Below are 22,848 nucleotides of genomic sequence, written 5' to 3'. Positions count from 1 at the left end.
TGAGAAAACTTGATTTTGTGGTTTTGGCGGAAAAACTCAATTTCTCCGATGGAACTCAGTTTCAATCACCAAAATTGCCAAAGAAGTCGCATAAACTCTCTTTCACTATGAAATGAAATTTTCCAATTTTCCTCCAAATTTTGGAAACCCTAAAAAAAATTTTAATTGGGCCGCCCATGTCCGTATTAACCAAATCCACATACACCCATAGATTAATTGGTTTCCCAGTTTTGACCATTTAAAACTCATCTAGAAATATTGGTATAACTAATGGAAACCCAAATATATTTGGACATGGACATCCATTGGACAGTCCACCCATTTTACAGCTCTAAATTTGATTGGACACGGAAGCACGTAAGTAAGTGGATTAAGGGAATTTGATTCTGCCTAAACAAATAGGCTTAAAGGCGAAATCCTTCGCATCTTTAGCCGGTTTCCACGGCCTTAATCAAATCAAGAACATGGACACAAGAGTTATTCTCTCTTTAAATAATCGATGAGGAATTAAATAACAGACGATGGATTAGGACAATTAGCAATGATGTTTTTTGATGTCGACATATTAGTCAACATATTAATTTGTTTGTTAATACATATAACAAGTTGAAAACATTTACTAATGCATAAACCGTAATATCAAATCCAGTTTACAAAAATGAATCGAAATCAAATGTGTTGACAAAAGAAAAACGAAACAAATGTAAAATATTTTACAAACATTCCCCGACAAAATTAGACCAAAAAAAACATTTCTGACAAAAGAGAGAAAATCGGTTAAAGAAAAAGCTTAAAAATAAAGCCGTCGGTGAATTAAATTCATTTATTGGTGCAGGTCTACAGACTCCATGCAATGAGATTGGACCCATTTGTACCAGATCATCCCACCCAATTCCACTAGAAGAACAACAACAGCTAGCAGAAGGTATCGATTTGATCCCTCACTCACCACCTAAAAAGGAAAAAAGAAATAACAAATTCCCCAAAGTACCCTTTATAACGTTAACAACACCAAAAGGTCAAAACGTAGTCGTATCAATAAAGGACTAAGGTCACCACCACCACCTTCATGTTTCTCCACAGCTGAAGAAAAACGCCATTCTCTCTCTCTCTCTATCACTCGAGCTTCCGTTTTCCGGCGGATCACAATCGGAATCTTAACCGTCGTTGTTTCGAAGCGATCTTACGATGTTTGACGGTATCTTAGGCCGCGGATTCGCTCCCAAGGGGTTTGTTTCTCTTCTCTTCTCTCTGATTAACTCTTTAATCCTTTAATGTGCGAAATCGATTCGATCGTGCGATTTGATTCGGCAGGAAGCCACTGATAAAACTGACGAAGAATCGGATCGATGTTCTTCGGAGGAAGAGGACCGCCACGATCAAGTTTCTCAAGGGAGATTTTACTGATCTTATCTCTAATGGCCGTGACGTCAATGCTTATACCAGGGTATCGTTATCGTTCGTTACAAGGATTGATTTAGGGATTCAGATTTGGTTTTTTGATGATAATCGTTTGAGATATGCAGGCGGGAGGGCTTCTTGATGAACTAAGGCATCTCTGGAATCTTGATTTCGTCGAGAGCACTTGTGATTTCGTGTATAAGCAACTCTCTACGATGCAGAAGATGGAGTAAGACTGTTAATGGCTTTTGCTTTGAGAATATTTTATGATTCTTGAGTTAGCTGTAACATACTTATGAGTAGATGAGAAATTTACTTGTAGATTCTCTGGCATATCAACTTGTTAGGTTTTATATTGAAGAATCAAGATCAGGTTGTTTGGACTTTTGTTTATAAATATTGATTATATATAACGAAAGTCATTACCTCATCTTTTTGGCGTTTTCCTACTCACGTTGTTCATGTTTCTTTAGTGATATGTAATTTTTTGTGTGGCTTAGTTAAGCATTCTCAAAGATAGTTAAAGACTTAAAAGTACTTTGTTCTTGGTGGAAACATGGTTTTGTTTTGATTAGTTGATTTGCGCTTGCTTTTCCAGGGAATGTCCAGAAGATTGTCGTGAAGCTGTGTCGTCGTTAATGTTTGCAGCCGCTGGATTTTCTGAATTGCCTGAGCTGCGTGAGCTGAGGCAGATGTTTCACGAGAAGTACGCAGATTCACTTAGTGTGTTTGTCAATCAAGAGGTAAGAGTTTTTTTTCTCACGTATTTATTTTTATCAGTTAAACTCATCTGGAAATCTTATTGAGCATGTATGGTTAAGCACGTACTTGTTTTTTTCTTATAGCTTGTTGAGAATATGACATCAAAGCCATTTTCTTTGGAGAAGAAAGTGAAGTTGATGGAAGATGTTGCATCGGAGTATGCTATTCGTTGGGATTCTAAAGCTTTTGAGAAGAGGATCTTGAGGCAAAATGGTAGTTCAGTAAAGGTATGACGAATGACTCATTTGGTTTAAGGGGCAATAACCTGAAATATTTGGAACGTGACTGATTTATGATTTTTCTCATGGTCATGAACAGGATACCACTCACGAGAAGCACAAGTCTTTAGACGGAAGCGTGGCCTTGCCATCAGAAAGGAAAAAGGATGTTGCATCAGAGAGAAGGGATCCTTTCTTTCGACCGGATAATTATCAGAATGGTCTCAGAGAACATCAGTGTGGGCTAGCATCTAAAGATAAGTCAGATGATGTTCGTCACGCCTCCAGATCGGATATCAAGGATGACAGGGCAGAGAGAAAAGAGTTCCATTTGCAACCTAAGCACAAATCTTCCAGAGGAAGACCTCAACCTATTTTTAACGAAGGTGACACTATAGTGATGAAGATCAAACGTGAGAATCTCGTTCAAGGGGTTGGACATCAAAATGGTGAAGCTGCTGCAGCGCCTAAGAAAACAGAGGTGACAGAGAAACACAAGCGTAGCAGCACCAAAACAGAAGATAAGTTAGTTCTTGGCTTTAAGCAAGAAAGTTTCTTCAAAGGCTACAAACATGAGGATGGTGAAGAGCATGCGCCTCAGAAAGTAGAAGATAACCTCTCAATGCCTCCAAAGCCAAGGTCGAAAAGAACACCATCTATAGATTCAGTCCGTAGACATCGCAGCGATCACGAGAGGAGAGAAAACACAGTTCCTGTGCGAGAGGGCACAGAAAAAAATTCACCTGCTGGTAACATCAAGGGTGGTGGAGATGGATATGATCCAGCAAGGAAGTTTGAGGAGCGAGAAACAGAGAGAATGATGAAGTCCCTTCCTCCACCTCCGTATGTTAAACCGAATGGTAAAGCAAAGATTGAAAAACCTGAAGCTTCAGCTTATCCAAAGGCTCGGTTTGATGGTGAAGAAGGAAAGTGTCCAGACACTGATAAAAAGGTTTCTGAAGCAGGTCAGCATCAAGTGAATGACAGAGATGATCAATCTCTGAAGCGGCGATCTAGTAGAAGAAAACACATTGTACAAACGGGTGATGGAGATGATACAAGAAGCAGCAGAAGAAGGGAACACTCAAGGAAAGGCCTTCAAGTCTTAGTAGATGAAGATGAGAAGGACAGTGAGGAAAAGATGATGGATAAACTTCTGATGCATTACAGTAAAAAGCCTTCAAGTTATGAAGAATCTAAAAGCAGACGTTCACATCATAGAAAAGCAGAAGGTGAAGAGATTCATCATCCCGCTCGGTCACTCAGTCTCCCCAGTGAACAATTTGCCGGACCATCTGAACCCGCAAAGACGTTTGCTCGTGCCGCCTCGTTTCAGCCAGAACGTAGTGAAGCTAAGCACGTTCACCCCAAGTTACCTGACTATGAGGATTTGGCTGCCAGATTTGCAGAGCTAAAAGGAAGGTAAATGTTTTGAGCAGTTTATGAGCTTAGAGAAACATAGTGTCTGTATGGAGATCACATATTCTATTACCCATTAGTAATGGGCCATCACTCACTTCTTACTATTACTTTCCCATTGTTGGTCTGACACATTGTTATTGACCCCAAAGAGTTATTGATCATTTGTTTGCTATGTTGGGTTTCATTTAACAGTTTATAAACAAAATTGAAAGGATGTGTTTCTGTTTAGAAGAATGGAAAGCGGTTACAAGACTAATTATTATTGAGTTATGTGTTTCCATCACTATTTAATCATAACTTTGAAATATAGGTTCAATTAATTTAAAACGACTTTATAAACTAAAAACCAAAGATTAATATGTAAAGAGATTTTTTATCTTAATATTTATCATCTTCATTATTTAAAAATCTATAGTTAATAATAGTAGAGTTGTTGAAGCAAACTATATTAATTAACAATCTACACATCGTTATATAGAAATTAAGGCTTTTCAGATAATGTTCTAATTTCTGAATACAATCAGTTTTCTAAAATTTTAAGATCCCGAACTAACTCTTGTTTTTTTGTTATAAAGTTCGGAGTAGACTTGTTCGTGTATAGTAATCTAGTTTTCTTAAAATTTGAATATAATCTTTTGTTGTGTTAGCCTCTTAAATGATATCAGATTGTACTGTGAACGTGGCATGTATCTTAGAATAGTTCTAAGTTCATAATCTTGACATTTTGACAAGTAATCAAAAATATCATAAGACTGTTGAGTCTCAAGTTAACATATAAATATACACATATACTATCAACATAATACACTGTAATTCCAAGTTACAAAATTTTCCAAATCTTTGTTAATTTTAGTAAAAAAAAATCTATTGTATTAACCTATACCACGCAAAAAACATTAAAAAAACATGTTATATAATATATCTTCAAGACAATATTCAAATGGTGATACAATACCTTTTCTTTCCCATTGATTTTCTTTTATCATTTTCTCATTTTATTTAAACATACATACAATTGTCCCATTTTCTTTTACTATGAAGTGTTTGAAAACATTATTCTCAATGATTATAGTTGTATCGTGTCATCTGGAATACGGAGATGGCCGGAGGATTCTAAGGATCAAAGATTTCATAACTGATACTAACCATAAAAACGTTGATTATTCACAAGTAATTGATCTCTTATAACTATTGATCTGTAGTTAGATTCTTGTCAGAAAGAACAAACGTAATATGTTAAATTTATCATTTTAAAAAAGGTATTTCAAAAAGCATGGAAAGGGTTATGCGAAGGTGAAGGTGAAGGTGAAGGGACTGGCGGGTCATCGCTAGTGATAAATGAGAATGAAAAATACACTATACAACCACAACTGTTTGAAGGTCCATGCGTATCTTCTTACATTCATATCCAGGTACTCTGAACACGTTATAAATCCAACTGACTTATATGAAGATATCCACATACCACATGCAAAAATTGTTATCCATTCACACATATACACATGTATTACATGATTCACATATTCACATACATGTATAATTTATTTTTCTGGGGTAAGATCGATGGGAAAATAGAAGCGCCGAAGAGACCAAAACAGTGGGGAAACAAACGAACTGAGAGTTGGTTAATGTTCAAGAACGTGGAAAGTCTCTTCATCAACGGCTCAGGTGTCCTTGACCCCCATGGAGAAACTTGGTGGCGATCTGTTCGTCACTCTAAACGACCCAGAGTAGGTCACTTTCCACCATAATCCTTTTCACTCTTTATATATAACAATGTAGTAAATTTTACAGTAATATACATTATTCTGTTGTGTTGCATGTGCAGACACTTAGCTTTAAGCAATGCACCGACATAATATATAATGGGCTAACTCAATACAATAGTCCAAAGAATCACATTTCAGTCTATGGTTGCACCAATGCAACTTTATCAAATCTTACTTTGCTAGCACCCGAGAAGAGTCCAAACACTGATGGCATTGGTATTTCTCTTTCACACAATATTCGTATCTTAGACTCGTCTATCCAAACTGGTACTCTTTAATTCTTCTTTTTATTTGAATTTGAAAACAAGTTTTGTTTACATTACATGGACTGAATTTGAGAAAAGGTATGATAAACGGCTTCTTTATTTGTTGTTATATTTCCTACATATTAGGTGATGATTGTATTGCAATTACTGGTGGGCGTGGTGGTTCTTCCGACATCAACATTACTCGTGTGGCATGTGGTCCAGGTCATGGTATCAGGTTTTTAGATATAACAGCACAAAGAGATTCAAATTGATCCGTATTTTACTTGTTTCATGAAAATTATTTTAAACATTAACTTGTTTATCATGTCTTAAAAATTCAAAATAAAATGCAGCATTGGAAGTTTGGGCAAAGGTGATATAGATGACACTGTTGAGAAAGTGATCGTAAGAAGCTGCAGCTTTTGGGGAACTCAGAATGGGGCAAGAATCAAGACGGCATGTAAATTTTTCTGCAACCAAAATATTATATTCTTCTGAAGAATATATATAATATTGAACCTTACATATTTTAGGGAGGAAAAAGGTTAGCCAAGAATATGTTATTTGAAAATATTACGGTAACAAATACTAAATACCCCATAATCATCGATCAACATTACTCTAATGGTGGCACTGGTCATGTCAAGGTAATATTCAAACTATATTAATTTTTACTAGAATTCTGTATACAAATCACATATAAACCTATATACTATAAGCTAAGTTTTTTTTTTTTTTTTTTTTTTTTTTACATCTAGTCCTGCAAACTAGACATCTTAAATAGATGATAAATCAAATTCGATGAAATATTGTTACTGTACTAACCAATTGGTAATAAAACCATATGACTAAATTACAATATGCTTCACCTTTGGTATCTTACGATCACGACATAAGTGTGCAAATCTTTTTTTTTTGCTAAAACATAAGTGTGCAAATCTTACAATAGTTTTCCTTTAGGTATGAGTTTTACGTTCAATTCATATTTTTTATTGAATGCACATATATGTTTTATGAATATTGTAGGGGAATGCGGTGAAAGTAAGCGACGTAACATTCAGATATATTGAAGGGACCTCAGCAAGTAAAATTGCAATAAAGCTAGACTGTGATGAAAATCAAGAGTGTCATGACATCGTGATGGAACATATCAAACTCACATCTGCAAAGCCGGGGAAGAAACTCTCTGCATATTGTAAATTTGCAGGTGTGAAAGCTTCATTCGTTAACATCCATATAAACTGTGGTTTATATATATCCTCAACTTTTGCCGTTGTTTCCTCCTCTTCCAAAAATTATTTAGCAACATATACAAAGGATATTTTTTAACTAAAAGCAATTAGTTATTTGGATAGAATATTTAAAAGAGAAGGCTAGTTATTTTTTAATAGCAGGTTACATATAATATATTTAATAAAATTATATTGTATATGGGATTGGCTTAAGTTTATGAATTATGATGAATATCTTTTTTTTAACGCTGATTTATAATTATGAGAAAAATTACATAGACGATCCGACAACTGACAATAATACATGCGTTAAAGATTTACGCCTAACTGCATCACCTGAGCCGTCGCATGAAGATCACGCCTGACCGAGTTTACTTGCACCATGTTGAAGATCTCTTGTAAGTCTTTACTGCGTAGTCTGCATAATTGTTTAATAAATCATTTTTTGTGGAAATTAAAACCTAAACCTGACGGTGTAAAAACATTAAACTCAGTGGTAGCCTTAATTATCATGAGTGTCTCTTATCAGCTCAAAGACAAAGAATAATAAAGACTTTAGGTTAGAACCAACTGTCATCATCAGCTCTTCTTAACAACGCCATATTTTTAAAAATTAAGTTGCCACCCTCCAATTCTTTTATCAATAATTTATGTTTTGTCAATCAACATAACCTAACAGTCTGAAGACCAGTAGTTAATGTTAGGCAAGACTAGAAACATCAATGTGAATAATACAATATTTAATGTAAATGTTGATAAAGGTAAATGTTGAAGTAGACAATGGATCCAGATCAAATTCAGAAAATAACATAGTAATAATCTTATGATAGACAGTTTACTCTAGTGTTGTAAAAAGGAAATTTAAAGGTAATATTGACTAGTAGGAATAATTTAAGTAATTTTGACTGGCAATAACTGTAAATTTAATCATATTTTTAAAAATATCCCACATCACATCCACATAAAATGTTATATGTAATCAAAAGAAAAAAAAAATGAAATTAATAAAATAGTTTTAAAAATAAGCAAACATGTTATCTAGACATAAATTCAAAATTAATTAAAATTTGGTAAAAGTGAATAACACACACTTTTATACATTGAAAAATCAAAAATAATAGCGAGGGAGAATTTTCAATGAGCCCCAGATCTAAGCCCATTAGTCAATTAAAAAAAAAAGGAATATTAAAAGCCACGTAGCGTAGCCCAGTCATGCCAACCCTCTCTCTACATTAACACCACACCAAAAAGTCTCCTCTCCACTCCCCCTTTTATCCTGCACCCCCGACACTATCCTACGCACCTCCTCCTCCTCCTCCCTCATCCTCCGTCGAAAGCCACCACCAGCCACAATGGGAAAAGGCGGCGCCCTAAGCGATGGAGTCATCAAGAAGATCATCCTCTCCTACACCTACGTCGCGATCTGGATCTTCCTCAGCTTCACCGTCATCGTCTACAACAAGTACATCCTCGACAAGAAGATGTACAACTGGCCTTTCCCCATCACTCTCACCATGATCCACATGGCCTTCTGCTCCTCCCTCGCCGTCCTCCTCATCAAAGTCTTCAAAGTCGTCGAGCCGGTGTCAATGTCCCGCGAGACTTACCTCAGATCCGTCGTCCCGATCGGGGCCTTGTACTCGCTCTCCCTCTGGCTATCGAACTCCGCCTACATCTACCTCTCCGTCTCCTTCATCCAGATGCTCAAAGCCCTCATGCCTGTCGCCGTTTACTCGATCGGCGTCTTGCTGAAGAAGGAGTCGTTCAGATCTGAGACGATGACGAACATGCTCTCGATCTCGTTCGGAGTAGCGATCGCTGCCTACGGAGAGGCGAAGTTCGATACCTGGGGAGTGATGCTTCAGCTCGGGGCGGTGGCCTTCGAGGCGACGAGGCTTGTGTTGATTCAGATCTTGCTTACCTCTAAAGGAATCAATCTCAATCCGATTACATCTTTGTATTACGTGGCGCCTTGCTGTTTGGGGTTTTTGTTTTTCCCTTGGATCTTCGTTGAGTTGCCGGTTCTTAGGGAGACGTCGAGCTTTCATTTCGATTTCGTTGTGTTTGGGACTAACTCTGTGTGTGCCTTCGCGTTGAATCTTGCTGTGTTTCTGTTGGTTGGGAAAACGTCGGCGTTGACTATGAATGTGGCTGGCGTGGTTAAGGATTGGCTTTTGATTGCCTTCTCGTGGTCTGTGATTAAGGATACGGTTACGCCGTTGAATCTGTTTGGGTACGGGCTCGCGTTTTTGGGGGTTGCGTATTACAATCATTGCAAGTTGCAGGCGTTGAAGGCTAAGGAGGCTCAGAAGAAGGTTCAGCAGGGTGGTGATGAGGAAGCTGCTGGGAAGCTTTTGGAGGTTAGGGAGAGTGAAGGCGGTGGAAAACGTGATGATGCTGAAGACTGATTTCGATGGTGATCGTGTGGATCTGATGGATGTGTGGAATGTTTGAGAGGAATAAGAGCTGAAGGGTGGTTTGTTAGGATGATTTTGGTAGCTTTGGAGGGGAGTTTTCCAGCAGGGTTTTTGTGCATCTTTCGGGTTCTCACTACTTTTGCTTCATCATCTTTGTCTTTTAGGTATCATTCGTCTTTGTCATTCTCTGTTCTTTGAGTTTTTTTTTTTTAGTTGCTATGTTATTTACCTAAGTTATGGTTTAATTACTATTGGATGGTACAATGTCTTACAGTATTATCACACGAACCTTTGTGTTCTATGGATCTTTGTTTATTTTTTTTCTTGCTTCTTTATGAGTCTGTGTTGGTGACAGTTGTTTTAAGTAGTTTACTTTATAATCATGTTTGGTTCTTTTTTAAATTGTCAAGCTCAAGCTTGGTGGTGTTGAACATGAAACTGACCCGTTTGTGTCAGAAGGCATGTTAAAAGTTACCCAACATATCGAAAAGCTATACCTGAAATTTGAGATAAAGGAACATAATGTTGAAGGATAAAAAATGCATCAAGGATAAATTAGTTTAAGCTAATATTCTACTTAATACTACTTTACATGATGACTGATCAACATGAGTAAAAGCAAACATAAAGCTCAACCTGAAATTTGAGATAAAGGTGGAGAGATCAAAAATGCATCCAGGATAAACTAGTTTAAGCAAAATTTCGCTGATACTTAATACTACTTCACATGATGACTGATCAACAGTAAGTAAAAGCAAACAAATGCTGATTTAATAAAGCGTCTCGTTGTTAGGTACATTACAGACAACAGTCACATGCTCTTTTATCACCCATCATCCATTGAGCACAACTGACTAAGCATAAAGCATTGTATTTGTATCACTACCAATACGTAGGAACTACACAACAAGTACACAAAGGCTTTTGGGTTAAGCATATAAGAAACAAAGGCTATCAAACAAGCAACCTGTAAATGCGGATCTAATTGTTTCCACGCAACACTTTTTCCTGAAAGTTGACTGAAATGTGTCTATGGGCTCTTCTTTTGAGAGAGTAACTTGATTGAAAATTTACTTAACTATTCTCTCTATAATTTTCTTCTTTTCGTATCTAAGAAAAATCATAGTTTTTCAAATACATGCAATTTATTTTCTTTCAAATCCAGCTTGATGGAGTTTCAGTTTAAGTTTGTTCATATTCCCAAAAAACAAAACGATAACACTTTCTCTACGGCTCTACATTTTGATGTCGGCAAATATTGCGTGGTGTTGCATTCCAGTTTCTAAGTATACTATGAAATATTAATATCATCATAATGAGTTAAAAAGAAAAATCTAAATAAAATGCAAAGAAAAGAATAAAAGGAAAAAAAAAACTAATCGGCGTCTACGTCCCACCCAAACCCACTGACTCCACCCCACCCACCTACCAACCCCAAATAGGGCAAAAAAAACCAGACTGCTTAAAACCCTAAGCTCAAACGAAAGAGACGACGACGACCCTTTTGACTCTGAGAGAGAGACATATCATACTCTCTCTCTCGTCCCTTCACACGATTCTCGTCACACCCATCTCCGGAAAATTCCTTTTTGTTTGGGTTAAAGTTCCTCACTTTCAGACAGCCTCTGTAAGCTCTGTATCGTGAAAGAAAAGATCTTTCCTTTCCTTTTACTTAACCGCATCAGAAGCTTCTTATTGAGGTGGAAGCTATGGGGAAAACCGGAATCCAGCTGTTCGACGATTCAAGGAACGGTCTTTTCTCCGTTTCCGATTTGGGATGCGACTGGAGCTTAACCGGCGTCAACCACCACCACTCAATTGGTGCCCTATTCGCCAGCGCCAGCGTCAATCAAGCCAATCCATTCGGTTCTGGATCCGTCTCTTCTCCGGATCCTTCCAACAGCACCTTATCTGCACAGCTCAATGGGAAAGTGGAAGAGTGGGAAGAACTAGTTAACGGCGAGAAGAAGAAGAAGAATGGTGGTGGTGGTGGGATGAAGTTGAAGATAAAGGTCGGTAACCCTTCCTTGCGTCGGCTGATAAGCGGAGCTGTGGCTGGAGCCGTGTCGAGAACCGTGGTTGCGCCGTTGGAGACGATCAGGACGCATCTGATGGTGGGAAGCGGCGGGAACTCGTCCACGGAGGTGTTCGGTGATATCATGAAGCATGAAGGTTGGACTGGTCTCTTCAGGGGTAATTTGGTCAATGTCATTCGCGTCGCGCCTGCTCGTGCCGTCGAGGTATACACAATGAATCACACCACCAAGTATTGTCTTTTGTTACAAAATTGACTAAAAAGGTTCTGACTTTACTTAATAATAATATCTCTCGTTGACTTTGTATCTGTGACAAGTCTTGTGTTGTGTTGGTTGAAACTGTCTTATGGCAAAATGATGAGCCTTTGGTTCTCTCTTTTTTTTTTTTGTATGTGCAGCTTTTTGTATTCGAGACAGTGAACAAGAAACTGTCACCAGAACATGGAGAGCAGTCAAAGATCCCAATCCCAGCTTCATTGCTGGCTGGTGCTTGTGCTGGAGTTAGCCAAACCCTCTTGACTTACCCTCTCGAACTTGTCAAGACTCGTCTTACCATTCAGGTTTGGCTCCTCTCCCTTCTTAAAAACAATTACAAATTATTGTTCCATTAATCACATTCTGTGAGATAGAATTAGCTGTAGGAGTTGAAGTCTTAAAACATGTACAATTTTACTTACGGCTCATAAATGTGCAGAGAGGTGTTTACAAGGGGATTTTCGACGCATTTGTGAAGATCATACGCGAGGAAGGGCCCACAGAACTCTACAGGGGTCTTGCTCCTAGTCTTATTGGAGTTGTCCCATATGCAGCCACCAACTACTTTGCATACGACTCTCTAAGAAAAGCGTACCGGAGTTTTTCAAAGCAAGAGAAGATAGGGAACATTGAGACTCTTTTGATAGGTTCTTTAGCCGGTGCACTATCAAGCACCGCGACTTTCCCTCTGGAGGTGGCCCGGAAGCATATGCAGGTGGGAGCGGTTAGCGGGAGAGTTGTGTACAAAAACATGTTGGACGCTCTGGTGAGCATACTTGAGCATGAAGGTATCCTCGGTTGGTACAAAGGGCTTGGACCTAGCTGCTTGAAGCTGGTTCCTGCTGCTGGAATCTCATTCATGTGTTATGAAGCTTGCAAGAAGATACTCGTTGAGAACAACCAAGAAGCCTGATTTTTGGAATTTTATGGACTGTTATTGCTATTTTTAGAAGTTTATCAGAGCAACACAATGGGTATATTAGGATTCATAGTTCTAAATTTATCACACCACTTGAGATTACACAATTGATGTTGAGGGGATTCCAAAAGATTTTCATTTTTCCTTTTATGTTGGATTCTGGATTGATCTGATTTTGATTCAAATAAGCTTTATATGAGTTTACACAAAAAAATTTTGTTGTTGTAAAGTACAACATAAAAGTTTAACATTACAGTAGTGTAACTCTTCAGTCTTAACATGGTGAAGGAAAGTGAATATATAAGAAAGAAAAGAATTAACAATTATCTTTTGTAGACTTATGTATCATTTGGTTTACACATACTGGAAAAACTATAACATACCAAAATAAATAAGATCATCGCAACAGTGACAGCCATCAACAGTTTCATAACACTGGTCTAGGGATGTTAAAATAGGCTTACCCCCTTTTACGTCCGGACCTATTTAGAGTCTGTTTATGTGAAGCCCATTTAACACTAAACCCGTTTCAAGTCCGTTTACTTAAAAAAAATGAACATGACCTATTTGTATCGAAGATAAAAATGAAACCTGTTAAATACCTGTCAAATAAAAAATGAATCCAGAACCTTACATTGTTTTGCTTCAACTAAAAATTCAAAGTTTACAAATCATAAATTACAACATAATTAAAAAATAAAGTTTACATTTCACACTAAGTGTCCATAAGTTACTCTTTTCCTTCTTGAACTACCAGGATCTGTCCATGTTCAAAACATAACATATCATTATATATTTTCATCAAAAAAATTATAAAATGATGGCAAACAGAACCAGAAAACTATATACCTTTGCTCCAGCAAACATATCAATCTTTTGATGTTGATGACTCTACTCCATAACTACTTGCTTTCTTTCCAACATCTTCATATTCATCAAAGAGATCTTCAATGGCACCTACAAACTATATACCTTTGTTCCAGCAAACATATTAATCTTTTAAGCTTTACCTGTGTATTCAGCAAAACCGCGCAACCAATTCCTAGTGCAAAGAAGAGTTTGGACTTTTTTTGGCAAAAGATGGTTTTGGTAAGGAGTTAAAACCCGAGATCCAATGCTAAAGGCAGACTCTGATGCTACTGTGGTGATCGGAATGCTGAGGATGTCACGTGCCATCGATGCTAAATCTCCAAATCGATGTTGGTTCTCTTTCCAATAACTCAAGATATCCAAATCCAAGTTAGCTCTTCTGTTTAGCTTTGGCTCTTCCGAATATATATCCAAATGTGTCTTTGGGTTGCCAGCTCCACCTCCAATGCTCTTTTCCAGCTCAAAAAAATTCTTCATTATGAATATTTATATTAGATAAACAATTTCAAAATAATGGACTGAAATTATCTAAAATTATATTAAATTACTTACATTATCTTAAATCGATTAAAATTGATTATTACTTCTTATTTTTTTGTTATGCATACCATTAATTTAAAGAAAAAAAATTAGATCCGTAAATCTATTTTGTCTAATTCAATTATTCTAAAACTAATTTAAAGAAAAAAAAAATAAGGAAGGTTCATAGGAAGCCAAAATTGAAAGCCCATGTCAATAAAAGCCTAATCGATTGAGGTATAAATACGGAAGGATCAGTAGTTGCTCTGTTATTAATAACCCTTAATAATATATTCTGATCCCAGCCCAAACTATGCCCGGTAAGCTTGATTCACCCACTCGAACTCGAGTCTTCTGGGACGTGGTTGATTTGCCGTTTCCTAGTGGTCTTCCTCGGTGATGGTGATTTGTCAATCATGGCTTACGTTGACTCGGAAACCTCATTAGTCCTGGATAAATCAGCCTATGATAAGGCCGGAATCACCATCATTACTCATCAACGAGAGAGGGATCGTTTTTATGTTATTGGACATTGCGTTGTGGGAACTTGATATGGGTAACGAAACACCAAATTTGTTGGCAAGATTAAAAAGGGATCTGTTTTCCTCACTTTTCTGGAAGAGATGCACGACGATTTTTGCAATGTTATGGGCGTAGCAACACCTCATGATCCCTCATCATCGATCAGAAGCTTAGTACTTGTAGACTTCAAAAGTCTTTACACAAGCCTATTACTTGGAAGAGTACAACAGCCTATTAGAAGAGCCGCCTCTTGATTATTATTTTCCTCCTCTCGACACCTCCTCCATGCGCTTTGGTAATATCACAGAGCCGCCATGTGTCTTCTTGGACAACCCTAGTTACATTAGCCCGCATGCTATTCGTTATCGCATGCGCATGTTGGGTTTTGGTGGTGAGTTTACAGCCATGGCTGGTGTTGGTTTGGAGGAAAAATGGGTTGATTGGTTTAAGAATGACGGAATCATCATCAATCCCCCACGAGCTCATATTATGCCAGTGGACATTGTTTTGTGGGCGATGGAAAATCCTGCTACCTTTTTTCAACCAAGAACATTGGTTGTATTCTATTGGTTGTATACAGTGCCCTTGAATCTTTGCTATACAGAAACTACAATGTTTTTGTATTCAAACTGAGTCATCGCAGCCGCCCTCCCGTATTCATTTGGCCAAGTATAAATGATACTGTCAGCAAAGAGGAGTTTTCCAATGGACTGCCTTCTTTGTATAACCACAATTACAATTTTCATAGTTGGCCGACACACGTCTTCTTGTCCGAAGCTCGCAGACCTGATCCAAAGCCAAATGCTTCAATGTAAGTGAGAAACTGTTTGTACATATTAGATTTCTAGTATTACTTTATTGAAATTGTATTGTTGTTATTGTTTTGTCAGGTTTACCGTTTTGCATGTACTGGTTTGCTGGACGACTGCCCTTCCAATCCCGATCCCGATGAGTTTCGGTTTTTGTTTTCCTCAACTATTCGAGAGAAGGGTTATCCTAACTGTGAGTCAGTGAGTGCTTATGTTGACAAGAGCAATTTTTCTGGTGATCTGATCAAGCTTTATCGAAACTCTGGACTGAGGGTGAGATGCGTACCTAAATATGATGAAATGGAAAAAATCACTCTCATGTCACTGGACATGATTAGCTTGCCACATCATGGACAATTTAATATTTTGGTAATCTCGAAACCCTTCAAAGATGCTTTGTTTGATAGTGTTGTTAAAGCTCTTAAGGAGAGGGGTTGCAATGTTCTATTCGAGACTGTTGATTACATGCTCACATTTGGAACCTCACTTTGGTCTCCAAAAAGCATATTAGATGGAAGTTACCGTGACGCTCTCTATGTGAAGCATTTCACAACAATTTCTCTGCCGTAGAAGTTGCCCACAACCTGCTTAAGAAACAGCAACGTGTATGCCTTTTGTTTTCTTTTCTCTCTTTGTTATTGCCAAAAACCAGTATGCATTGACATTTTCGGTAAACTATGTAATTTATGGATTCAAATGATTTGCTGTTTTATCCGTGCTCTTCCATTAAATCAATTTAGTCCTCCTAACTCGAGTTCAAAATTTTGCAAAATGGGAAAGATATTCTAACCATGAAAGGGCTTTGTGTCTCAGTATGCTGTTATGCCTATGCCATCTTGTTAAAAAAAAATACTAATATCGGAAATCAGGACCTTATTAGACTAGTGCTTTATGTAATAAGGTGATATTGAACCATCTGGTTGATTTAGAATGTTTCATGCACAGGTCCTTTTCTCAGAGTGTTGCACTAAAAATGAAACCCTCCTCATATGGGGTGCGGCTAGATTTGTCTCAAGATCATATGACCTTGCATTGTCATTAAAGATTGAACTAACTGTACCTTTGTGGACAAACCCATTGCTTGCTCCTCCTTTGGGCAGTCTTGGTCATTCGTTCCTGGGCTAATTTTCGATGCATTTGTCAAAAATTATACGCGAGGAAGGACCCACAGAACTCTACAGGGGTCTTGCTCCTAGCCTTGTCGGAGTTGTTCCATATACAGCTACCAACTACTTTGCATATGATTCCCTAAGAAAAGCATACCGGAGTTTTTCGAGGAAAGAGAAGATTGGGAACATTGAGACACTTCTGATTGGTTCTTTAGCTGGTGCACTATCGAGCACCGCCACTTTCCCCCTCGAGGTGGCTAGGAAGCATATGCAGGTGGCAGCTGTTAGCGGGAGAGTTGTGTACAAGAACATGTTGGACGCTCTGGTGAGAATACTTGAGCATGAAGGTATTCTCGGTTGGTACAAAGGTCTTGGACCTAGTTGCTTGAAGCTGGTACCTGCTGCTGGAATCTCATTCATGTGTTATGAAGCTTGCAAGAAGATACTTGTCGAAAACATCAACCAAGAAGACTGAGTTTTGGAGTTGTATGGCGATTTTTAGAGGTTTTATCAGAGCAACACAGTGGGTGGGTATATTAGGATTCATAGTTCTAAATTTATTACACCACTTGAGATTCCAAGAGATTTTCATTTTTCCATTATGTTCTAGATTCTGGATTAATCTGATTTTGATTCAAATAAGATTATAAGAGGTTACACAATCTTTTCTTTTCTTTTTTGTTGTAAACAACAACTAAGCTTTATATTACAGAAGTGTGCAACTCTTAGGTCTTAACAAGGTGAAGCAAAGTAAATATATAAGAAAAAAAAGAATTAAAGATTATCTTTTGTAGACTTATGTATCATTTGGTTTACACATCTTCTCCACTGGAAAAACTATAACATACCAAAATAAATAAGATCATCACAACAGTGACAGCCACCAACAGTTTCATAACTCTCTTGCTACACAGAGAAAGCTAACACTGCATCACCATAACCGCTCGGTTTCACCATAATATGCACACAAAATGTATATAAAAATAAGGGTCTAAAAGACGCCTCCTGGAACAGCATTGGGGTTGGCAGCTGGAATGACAGAGACAAAAGGATTGATCCTGACCCAAAGCAACGAAAAGATGGAGGCGAGAAGAACAGACCAAACAATGACGATGGTTGGCGTTCTGTTCTGTCTTCCAAGCAGACCTTTCAAGAACGGGTAGAGATGGGCAATGACCCATAAGGCGAAGAAAAGCTTCCCAAAGAGCGGACCCCATGACTGGTACCCGCTGTTAATAGCGTAAGAGACACCAGCCACAATGCCAATGAGGTTCACAACTAGGACGGTGGTTGGTGGGATGAGAAGAGCTGTCCATTTGAAGATGTAAAGCTCCGCGAAGTCCCCATCTTCGTCTGAGGCTTTGGATGTGACAGTGAAGTTAGTGTCGATACCCGCAAGTACCTTGAGTAGACCTTGGAAGACTGCAAAAAGATGAGCAGATGTTCCACCGATGACCCAGAACTGCTCGTTTCTCCACCAGTCTTCAATGCTCACACCGCTCCATCTCAGCTCCAGGATTCCAGTCACAGCAATGGAGATGAAGAGAAGAATGAACCAAATACTCGCGTAGTTGCTTATCTGCAACAATGTTGTTATAGCTTTTAAAAACCAGATGATGAACATTGCAAAAACAACTAAGAGTGTGGTCTGTTTCACGAACCTCAGGTATGATGAACTTGTCGGTGATGAGGCAAAAAGCTGGAAGGATACAATAGGCAATGAGAGGGAGAGCTGTGATAGGATAGACAATGGTGTTGATGTAAGCGAGTCTCTCCAAGAGTCTCAACCTTCCTGTATAGCCATACCAGATAGGGCAATGTCTACTCAGAAGAATCTCAATAGATCCCAACGCCCATCGAAGAACTTGGTTCAAACGATCAGAAAGATTGATTGGTGCAGATCCCTTGAACGCAGGTCGTGGAGGATTGCAGTAGATCGACATCCAACCACGGGCGTGCATCTTGAAACCAGTAAGAATATCTTCTGTAACAGAACCATAGATCCAACCAATCTAGCCAAAAAAAAAAAAGATGTCATCAGAGAGGTGACAAAGACAACAGAAGAGCCTGTGGCTGCATTTGAACGCTTACCTCTTTTCCCCATTCAGTCTTGTCCTCATAACCACAGCTTATAACATGAATAGCCTCCTTGAGAAGAGTAGCTGGATTGGTTGTTGGTGGAATGCCACCTTGTTCCATAAAGGTGGCCGCAATAAATACTGGTGACTGACCAAAACGCTTCTCCACTCTCTTCTGGGACATTAGAATAGACCTATCATCATCATATCCTGCATAAACAAGACTTGTTAAGTTTATATCATCATCACATGAACACTTCAAAATTGTTTCACTATGAGCTCATTTCAAACCTTCGAAACCCTCATCGATGTCGTCCATGTTGAAAAGTGGAGCATTGGAATCACTTCTGCTGATGCCTCTCCTTTTTTGATCATAGCTATACTTCTTGCTGTTCTTTCCTTTCTTCCTTGAGCCGCAGCAGCTCTTGACAATGATGTTTGGTTGTAAATCTTCCTCTGTCAAGACAGGATCATATCCATATAGAGCTTGCCTATTGAAACAACATCCAGTACCCACATATACTGGACCTTGGATACCATCTAACCCCTTCAAGTTAATCTGCAGAAGGTAACAAACATCTAAGTCAGCCCATCAAAAATATGAACAAACGAAAAAACAAAGACTGTGTGTGAACGGGGGAGTGAAGCTCACATCGAAGAAGACAATATTCCTGTTGGCATATCGATCGTGCAAATCAATACCATCGAAACGCTGTGGGAACTGGACATAGCAGCACTTCTTTCCATAAGCAGGGTCCATCAAGAAACACATGGCTTCTTTAATAGCCTTGCTGTTGTTGAAGTAATGATCACAGTCAACGTTCAGAAGATATGCTCCATTGGTAAGAACAGCAGAAACACGGATCTGTCATAGTAAAGAGAAGCTAAATCAGAGGCATTGAACAAGAGAGGATAATAGAGGACACGGTAGGATAAGTTAACAAACCAAAGCATTCATAGCTCCAGCCTTTTTGTGATGTTGGAATCCAGGCCGCTTTTCACGAGAAACATAGATGAGTCTAGGCAGCTCATTTCCATCGGTATCCAGACCTCCACTGTGGCCTAAGAACACCTGAAATTGAAACAAAACGACGCAGCATAAATAAAATGTCCTGAGATTGTTGTCTTTCATTATTAAGGGATTGCCTCACTGTACCTGGATCATTCCAGGATGATCTCTAGTGTTGTTACCAGGCCAAGGAGTACCATCCTGCATCGTCCAGCCTTCTTCAGGGACTTTCTGTGCTTTAGCAACAAGTGCATTGATCCTCACCTTAAACTCCTCATACTCTCTCTGACATTACAATCCAACAAAACATTATTAGTCAAATCTCTAGTCTCTATAATGGGTGAGAGAAGCAGATGGATTCTTCAAGTGGACCTTCATAGCTCGTCGCTCTTTAACAAAAGAAGGCTGGATCTTGTCCTTCAAGTAATCTATCTTCTGCGCAAAATAGAACTCAGGCGCCCTGGGTTCGATGCTGAACTTCTTGCAAAACGGCACCCATTTCTTTGCGAACTCGGCAGTTTCAGAAAGAGATTCGAATGTAAGCATCGCTGCACCATCGTCTGAGACGTAACAGGCTACTTTATCCACCGGGTAGTCCACAGCAAGAATCGAGAGAACTGTGTTTGCCGTTACAAGAGGAGGCTCTTTCAGTGGATCCACCGTACTAACAAACACATCAACAGGAGTAAGCTGTGATGGTTCACCGTCTCGGTCATATCTGCAATAGGCAAACAATTAAATATAGTCAGTAAAATAACAAAGCTCTATTTTCAAAAAAAAAACTTCATCAGGGATGATTCAATCATAAACTATTCAGAAACTTTACATAAGGTATCTTTTATACTAAAATGTTAATCACAACCATTTTTAAATGATATTGATATGCATCATTGTCTAAAATGAGACTGAGAAAGTTATCTATAAAAGAACTTTGGAAGAAGGTATCAAATTAGCACACAAAAAAATAAGATAAAGAGTGGGATGCATAGACCTAGAGACCAACCTTATAGCGAGACGGTCAAGATAAGTCTCTCTGTTAATGGGGTACCATTTGGGAAACTGATCAAGAAGCCAAGAGAATGCAAACCAGATCTCACAGATGACTGAGGTCAACCACAACGGGTACGCATCTTTCACAGGGTGAGTTGTACGGTATTGCAAGAAGAATCCCAAGATGATAAGCCGGAGAATAATCACAACCCGATAAGGTGTCAGATGAGAAGGCGGGATAGGCACAATACGGCTCATAGGAAGTCGCGAGTCATCAGCCCTGTAAGCACGAGATCCATAATTGGGTGGAAGGAAACCAAAAAAAAAAAAACACACACACACGAAACTAGAGCATATAAATAAAGAAAGAAAGACACTGGATCTAGTAGTTCAACTTACATTTGGAGTTCTTCGCCATTGGAACCAGTCCCTTCAATCTCTCCTCCTTTCCCTTCATGATATTTGCCAGTCATCTGTAACATATTCTTCTCCTGTTTCAGCTTCCAGCCTTCAACTCTTTCTTTCCAGTCAACGTTTCCAAGCCCGTAAGAGTTCAAGTCTTTTGACGGGTCCACGATCCTTACAGGCACTGCAATTTTTTTAGAAAGAGCTATCAGTTATAGAAGAAAAAAAACTATAAAAATGGATATGAATCACATCTAATAATGTGAATACCAGGTTGGCGTGGGTCAATATATGGAGATGAAATGGCGTTCCTGTCACCAGGCCCCAAAGGACCTGATGTAGTTCGCACGGATTGTGTATCAGGCGTGCGAATTTCCCCAGAAACCTGTTTGTATAAGAAAAAAAGGTCAAGGATCTATTGAAAACAGACACAACTAACAACATAAACTATTTATTGATGTTAAGGTTATTCACAATGTAGAAATTCTTGAGCAGTACAAATAGTCTAAAGCGAAAATGTAGGTCGTTACCCCATGGCCATGGGTGAGAAGAGGAATTGGCTGAGAATCATGTCTAGAGGAGGAGGAAAACTCTTCACGGCGTCTCGGCTTGTTAGCTCCTCCCTGGGCGTAGCTGAACTCATTCTCGATATCATCAACATCATCCTCATCCTCATCTCCTTCAACACGAGGACTCCCTGCAACATTCCAAAAAAACGAAGTTGTTAAGCACATACAGCAACAAATACTAAATACAGAAAGAAAGAGGAAACTGACCCCTGAGTCGTCTGTATCTAGTCTTGCAGTGAGGGCAGCACTGAGTTCCATCTTTCCTCTCGTACTCATAGCAAGGACGACACACAGGGAAAGCACATTCATTGCAAGCAACAAAGAGATCTCCAGTTTCGGTGAGACCAGCGTGGTCACCACAGATCTGACATATCTCACGGTCCATATTCTTCAAAGGTTTGGACTGCAGTTTCCATCGACGTTGCACCATTGTTAGTTTATTGAGTAAAAGAAACTAAATGTAACAGATCAGTACAGATACTTCTATATACAAGAACCATCTACAAATGAATGAAGAAGGGGCCCCATGCGGATCTAATAGATCTAACTGATCAAAATTACAATAAAGTAAAGTACTGAACTTTGAGAGGCAATGATTCAAAAAAAGAAGCTGAACAGTTAGATCCTTAGATCAAGAATCAAACTCCACCGACAGTTTCCGTGATAAGAAAAACCAAAAAAAAAAAGATGAGTTTTTAAAAATTCATAGATCTGGTAAATGATCACTTTATGACAGCAATAGGAGTCTTGAAGCAGAAAAGTTACTATTTTTAGAAACTTGAGATATAGACTAACCAACTACACACTAACAGAAGCGAAATCTCAGTTAAAGATCTGAATCTGAGTTTCCATGATCCGACATTGAATGAGATTTAGAACAGAAAAGAAAAAGAAAAATCTAGATGGGATCTAAAATGAAACGAACCCCGCCGTCAGATTCGTGACGGATACGAACGAGCTCGTTTCTCCGGTAAGATCCAGCAACCAAGCCGGAACTGGCCTCCATCGCTGATGAGTGAAGAAGTCAACGAGCCACCGACAAATACACAGAGACAGAGAGATTGCAATTTCAATTCTTTGGCCCGTTCAATACGGCATCTCGAAAACCTCCCTCGAACTCAAAAGAAGATGTTCACACTAACACACTCTCTCTTTCTGTATCTCTTTGTCTGATCTCGGTTTTAACAAATCTGCTGTTTCTTTCTTTTTTTCCTTATTTTTATAATGATGACAAGTGGAGTGGATATTATTTCACCGGAAGTGGTGACGATAGCCTCTTCATCTCTTAT

The 22,848-nt window shown here is 38.6% G+C and overlaps 6 protein-coding genes across 6 annotated transcripts; 5 read left to right on the top strand and 1 right to left on the bottom strand.

Annotated features, from left to right (window-relative positions):
• Nucleotides 1-965: 965 nt before the first annotated feature.
• On the top strand, nucleotides 966-3,975 carry LOC106312826. The gene is made up of 6 exons (XM_013750490.1): nucleotides 966-1,229; nucleotides 1,315-1,447; nucleotides 1,527-1,630; nucleotides 2,000-2,144; nucleotides 2,247-2,390; nucleotides 2,482-3,975. Exons 1-6 carry the CDS (start codon nucleotides 1,189-1,191, stop codon nucleotides 3,805-3,807), a joined length of 1,893 nt encoding a protein of 630 aa, XP_013605944.1. The 5' UTR covers nucleotides 966-1,188; the 3' UTR covers nucleotides 3,808-3,975.
• An 863-nt stretch (nucleotides 3,976-4,838) lies between these two features.
• LOC106329188 (probable polygalacturonase At3g15720) lies at nucleotides 4,839-7,149 on the top strand. The gene is made up of 8 exons (XM_013767804.1): nucleotides 4,839-4,973; nucleotides 5,063-5,215; nucleotides 5,363-5,533; nucleotides 5,632-5,839; nucleotides 5,965-6,055; nucleotides 6,174-6,276; nucleotides 6,354-6,467; nucleotides 6,847-7,149. Exons 1-8 carry the CDS (start codon nucleotides 4,839-4,841, stop codon nucleotides 7,147-7,149), a joined length of 1,278 nt encoding a protein of 425 aa, XP_013623258.1.
• A 1,103-nt stretch (nucleotides 7,150-8,252) lies between these two features.
• On the top strand, nucleotides 8,253-9,792 carry LOC106312012 (probable sugar phosphate/phosphate translocator At4g32390). Its single transcript, XM_013749382.1, has one exon. The coding sequence runs from the start codon at nucleotides 8,405-8,407 to the stop codon at nucleotides 9,458-9,460; it is 1,056 nt and encodes a 351-aa protein (XP_013604836.1). The 5' UTR covers nucleotides 8,253-8,404; the 3' UTR covers nucleotides 9,461-9,792.
• A 1,076-nt stretch (nucleotides 9,793-10,868) lies between these two features.
• Nucleotides 10,869-12,873, top strand: LOC106324635 (adenine nucleotide transporter BT1, chloroplastic/mitochondrial). The gene is made up of 3 exons (XM_013762586.1): nucleotides 10,869-11,709; nucleotides 11,904-12,065; nucleotides 12,200-12,873. Exons 1-3 carry the CDS (start codon nucleotides 11,179-11,181, stop codon nucleotides 12,671-12,673), a joined length of 1,167 nt encoding a protein of 388 aa, XP_013618040.1. The 5' UTR covers nucleotides 10,869-11,178; the 3' UTR covers nucleotides 12,674-12,873.
• Nucleotides 12,874-16,530: 3,657 nt separating this feature from the next.
• LOC106329177 (adenine nucleotide transporter BT1, chloroplastic/mitochondrial-like) lies at nucleotides 16,531-16,983 on the top strand. The gene has a single exon (XM_013767793.1). It carries the CDS (start codon nucleotides 16,531-16,533, stop codon nucleotides 16,981-16,983), a length of 453 nt encoding a protein of 150 aa, XP_013623247.1.
• Nucleotides 16,984-17,265: 282 nt separating this feature from the next.
• LOC106303953 (cellulose synthase A catalytic subunit 1 [UDP-forming]) lies at nucleotides 17,266-22,807 on the bottom strand. Its single transcript, XM_013740316.1, has 14 exons — nucleotides 22,485-22,807; nucleotides 21,767-21,962; nucleotides 21,521-21,687; nucleotides 21,261-21,375; nucleotides 20,985-21,174; nucleotides 20,599-20,865; nucleotides 19,968-20,313; nucleotides 19,743-19,880; nucleotides 19,533-19,658; nucleotides 19,239-19,451; nucleotides 18,878-19,145; nucleotides 18,600-18,796; nucleotides 18,170-18,520; nucleotides 17,266-18,087 (listed from the first exon to the last, which is right to left on the bottom strand). Exons 1-14 carry the CDS (start codon nucleotides 22,563-22,565, stop codon nucleotides 17,500-17,502), a joined length of 3,243 nt encoding a protein of 1,080 aa, XP_013595770.1. The 5' UTR covers nucleotides 22,566-22,807; the 3' UTR covers nucleotides 17,266-17,499.
• Nucleotides 22,808-22,848: the final 41 nt, after the last annotated feature.

The sequence above is a fragment of the Brassica oleracea genome, chromosome C1 (assembly GCF_000695525.1).
Source record: "Brassica oleracea var. oleracea cultivar TO1000 chromosome C1, BOL, whole genome shotgun sequence".
Classification (NCBI taxonomy): domain Eukaryota; kingdom Viridiplantae; phylum Streptophyta; class Magnoliopsida; order Brassicales; family Brassicaceae; genus Brassica; species Brassica oleracea.
This window is presented reverse-complemented; position numbering and strand designations above follow the sequence as displayed.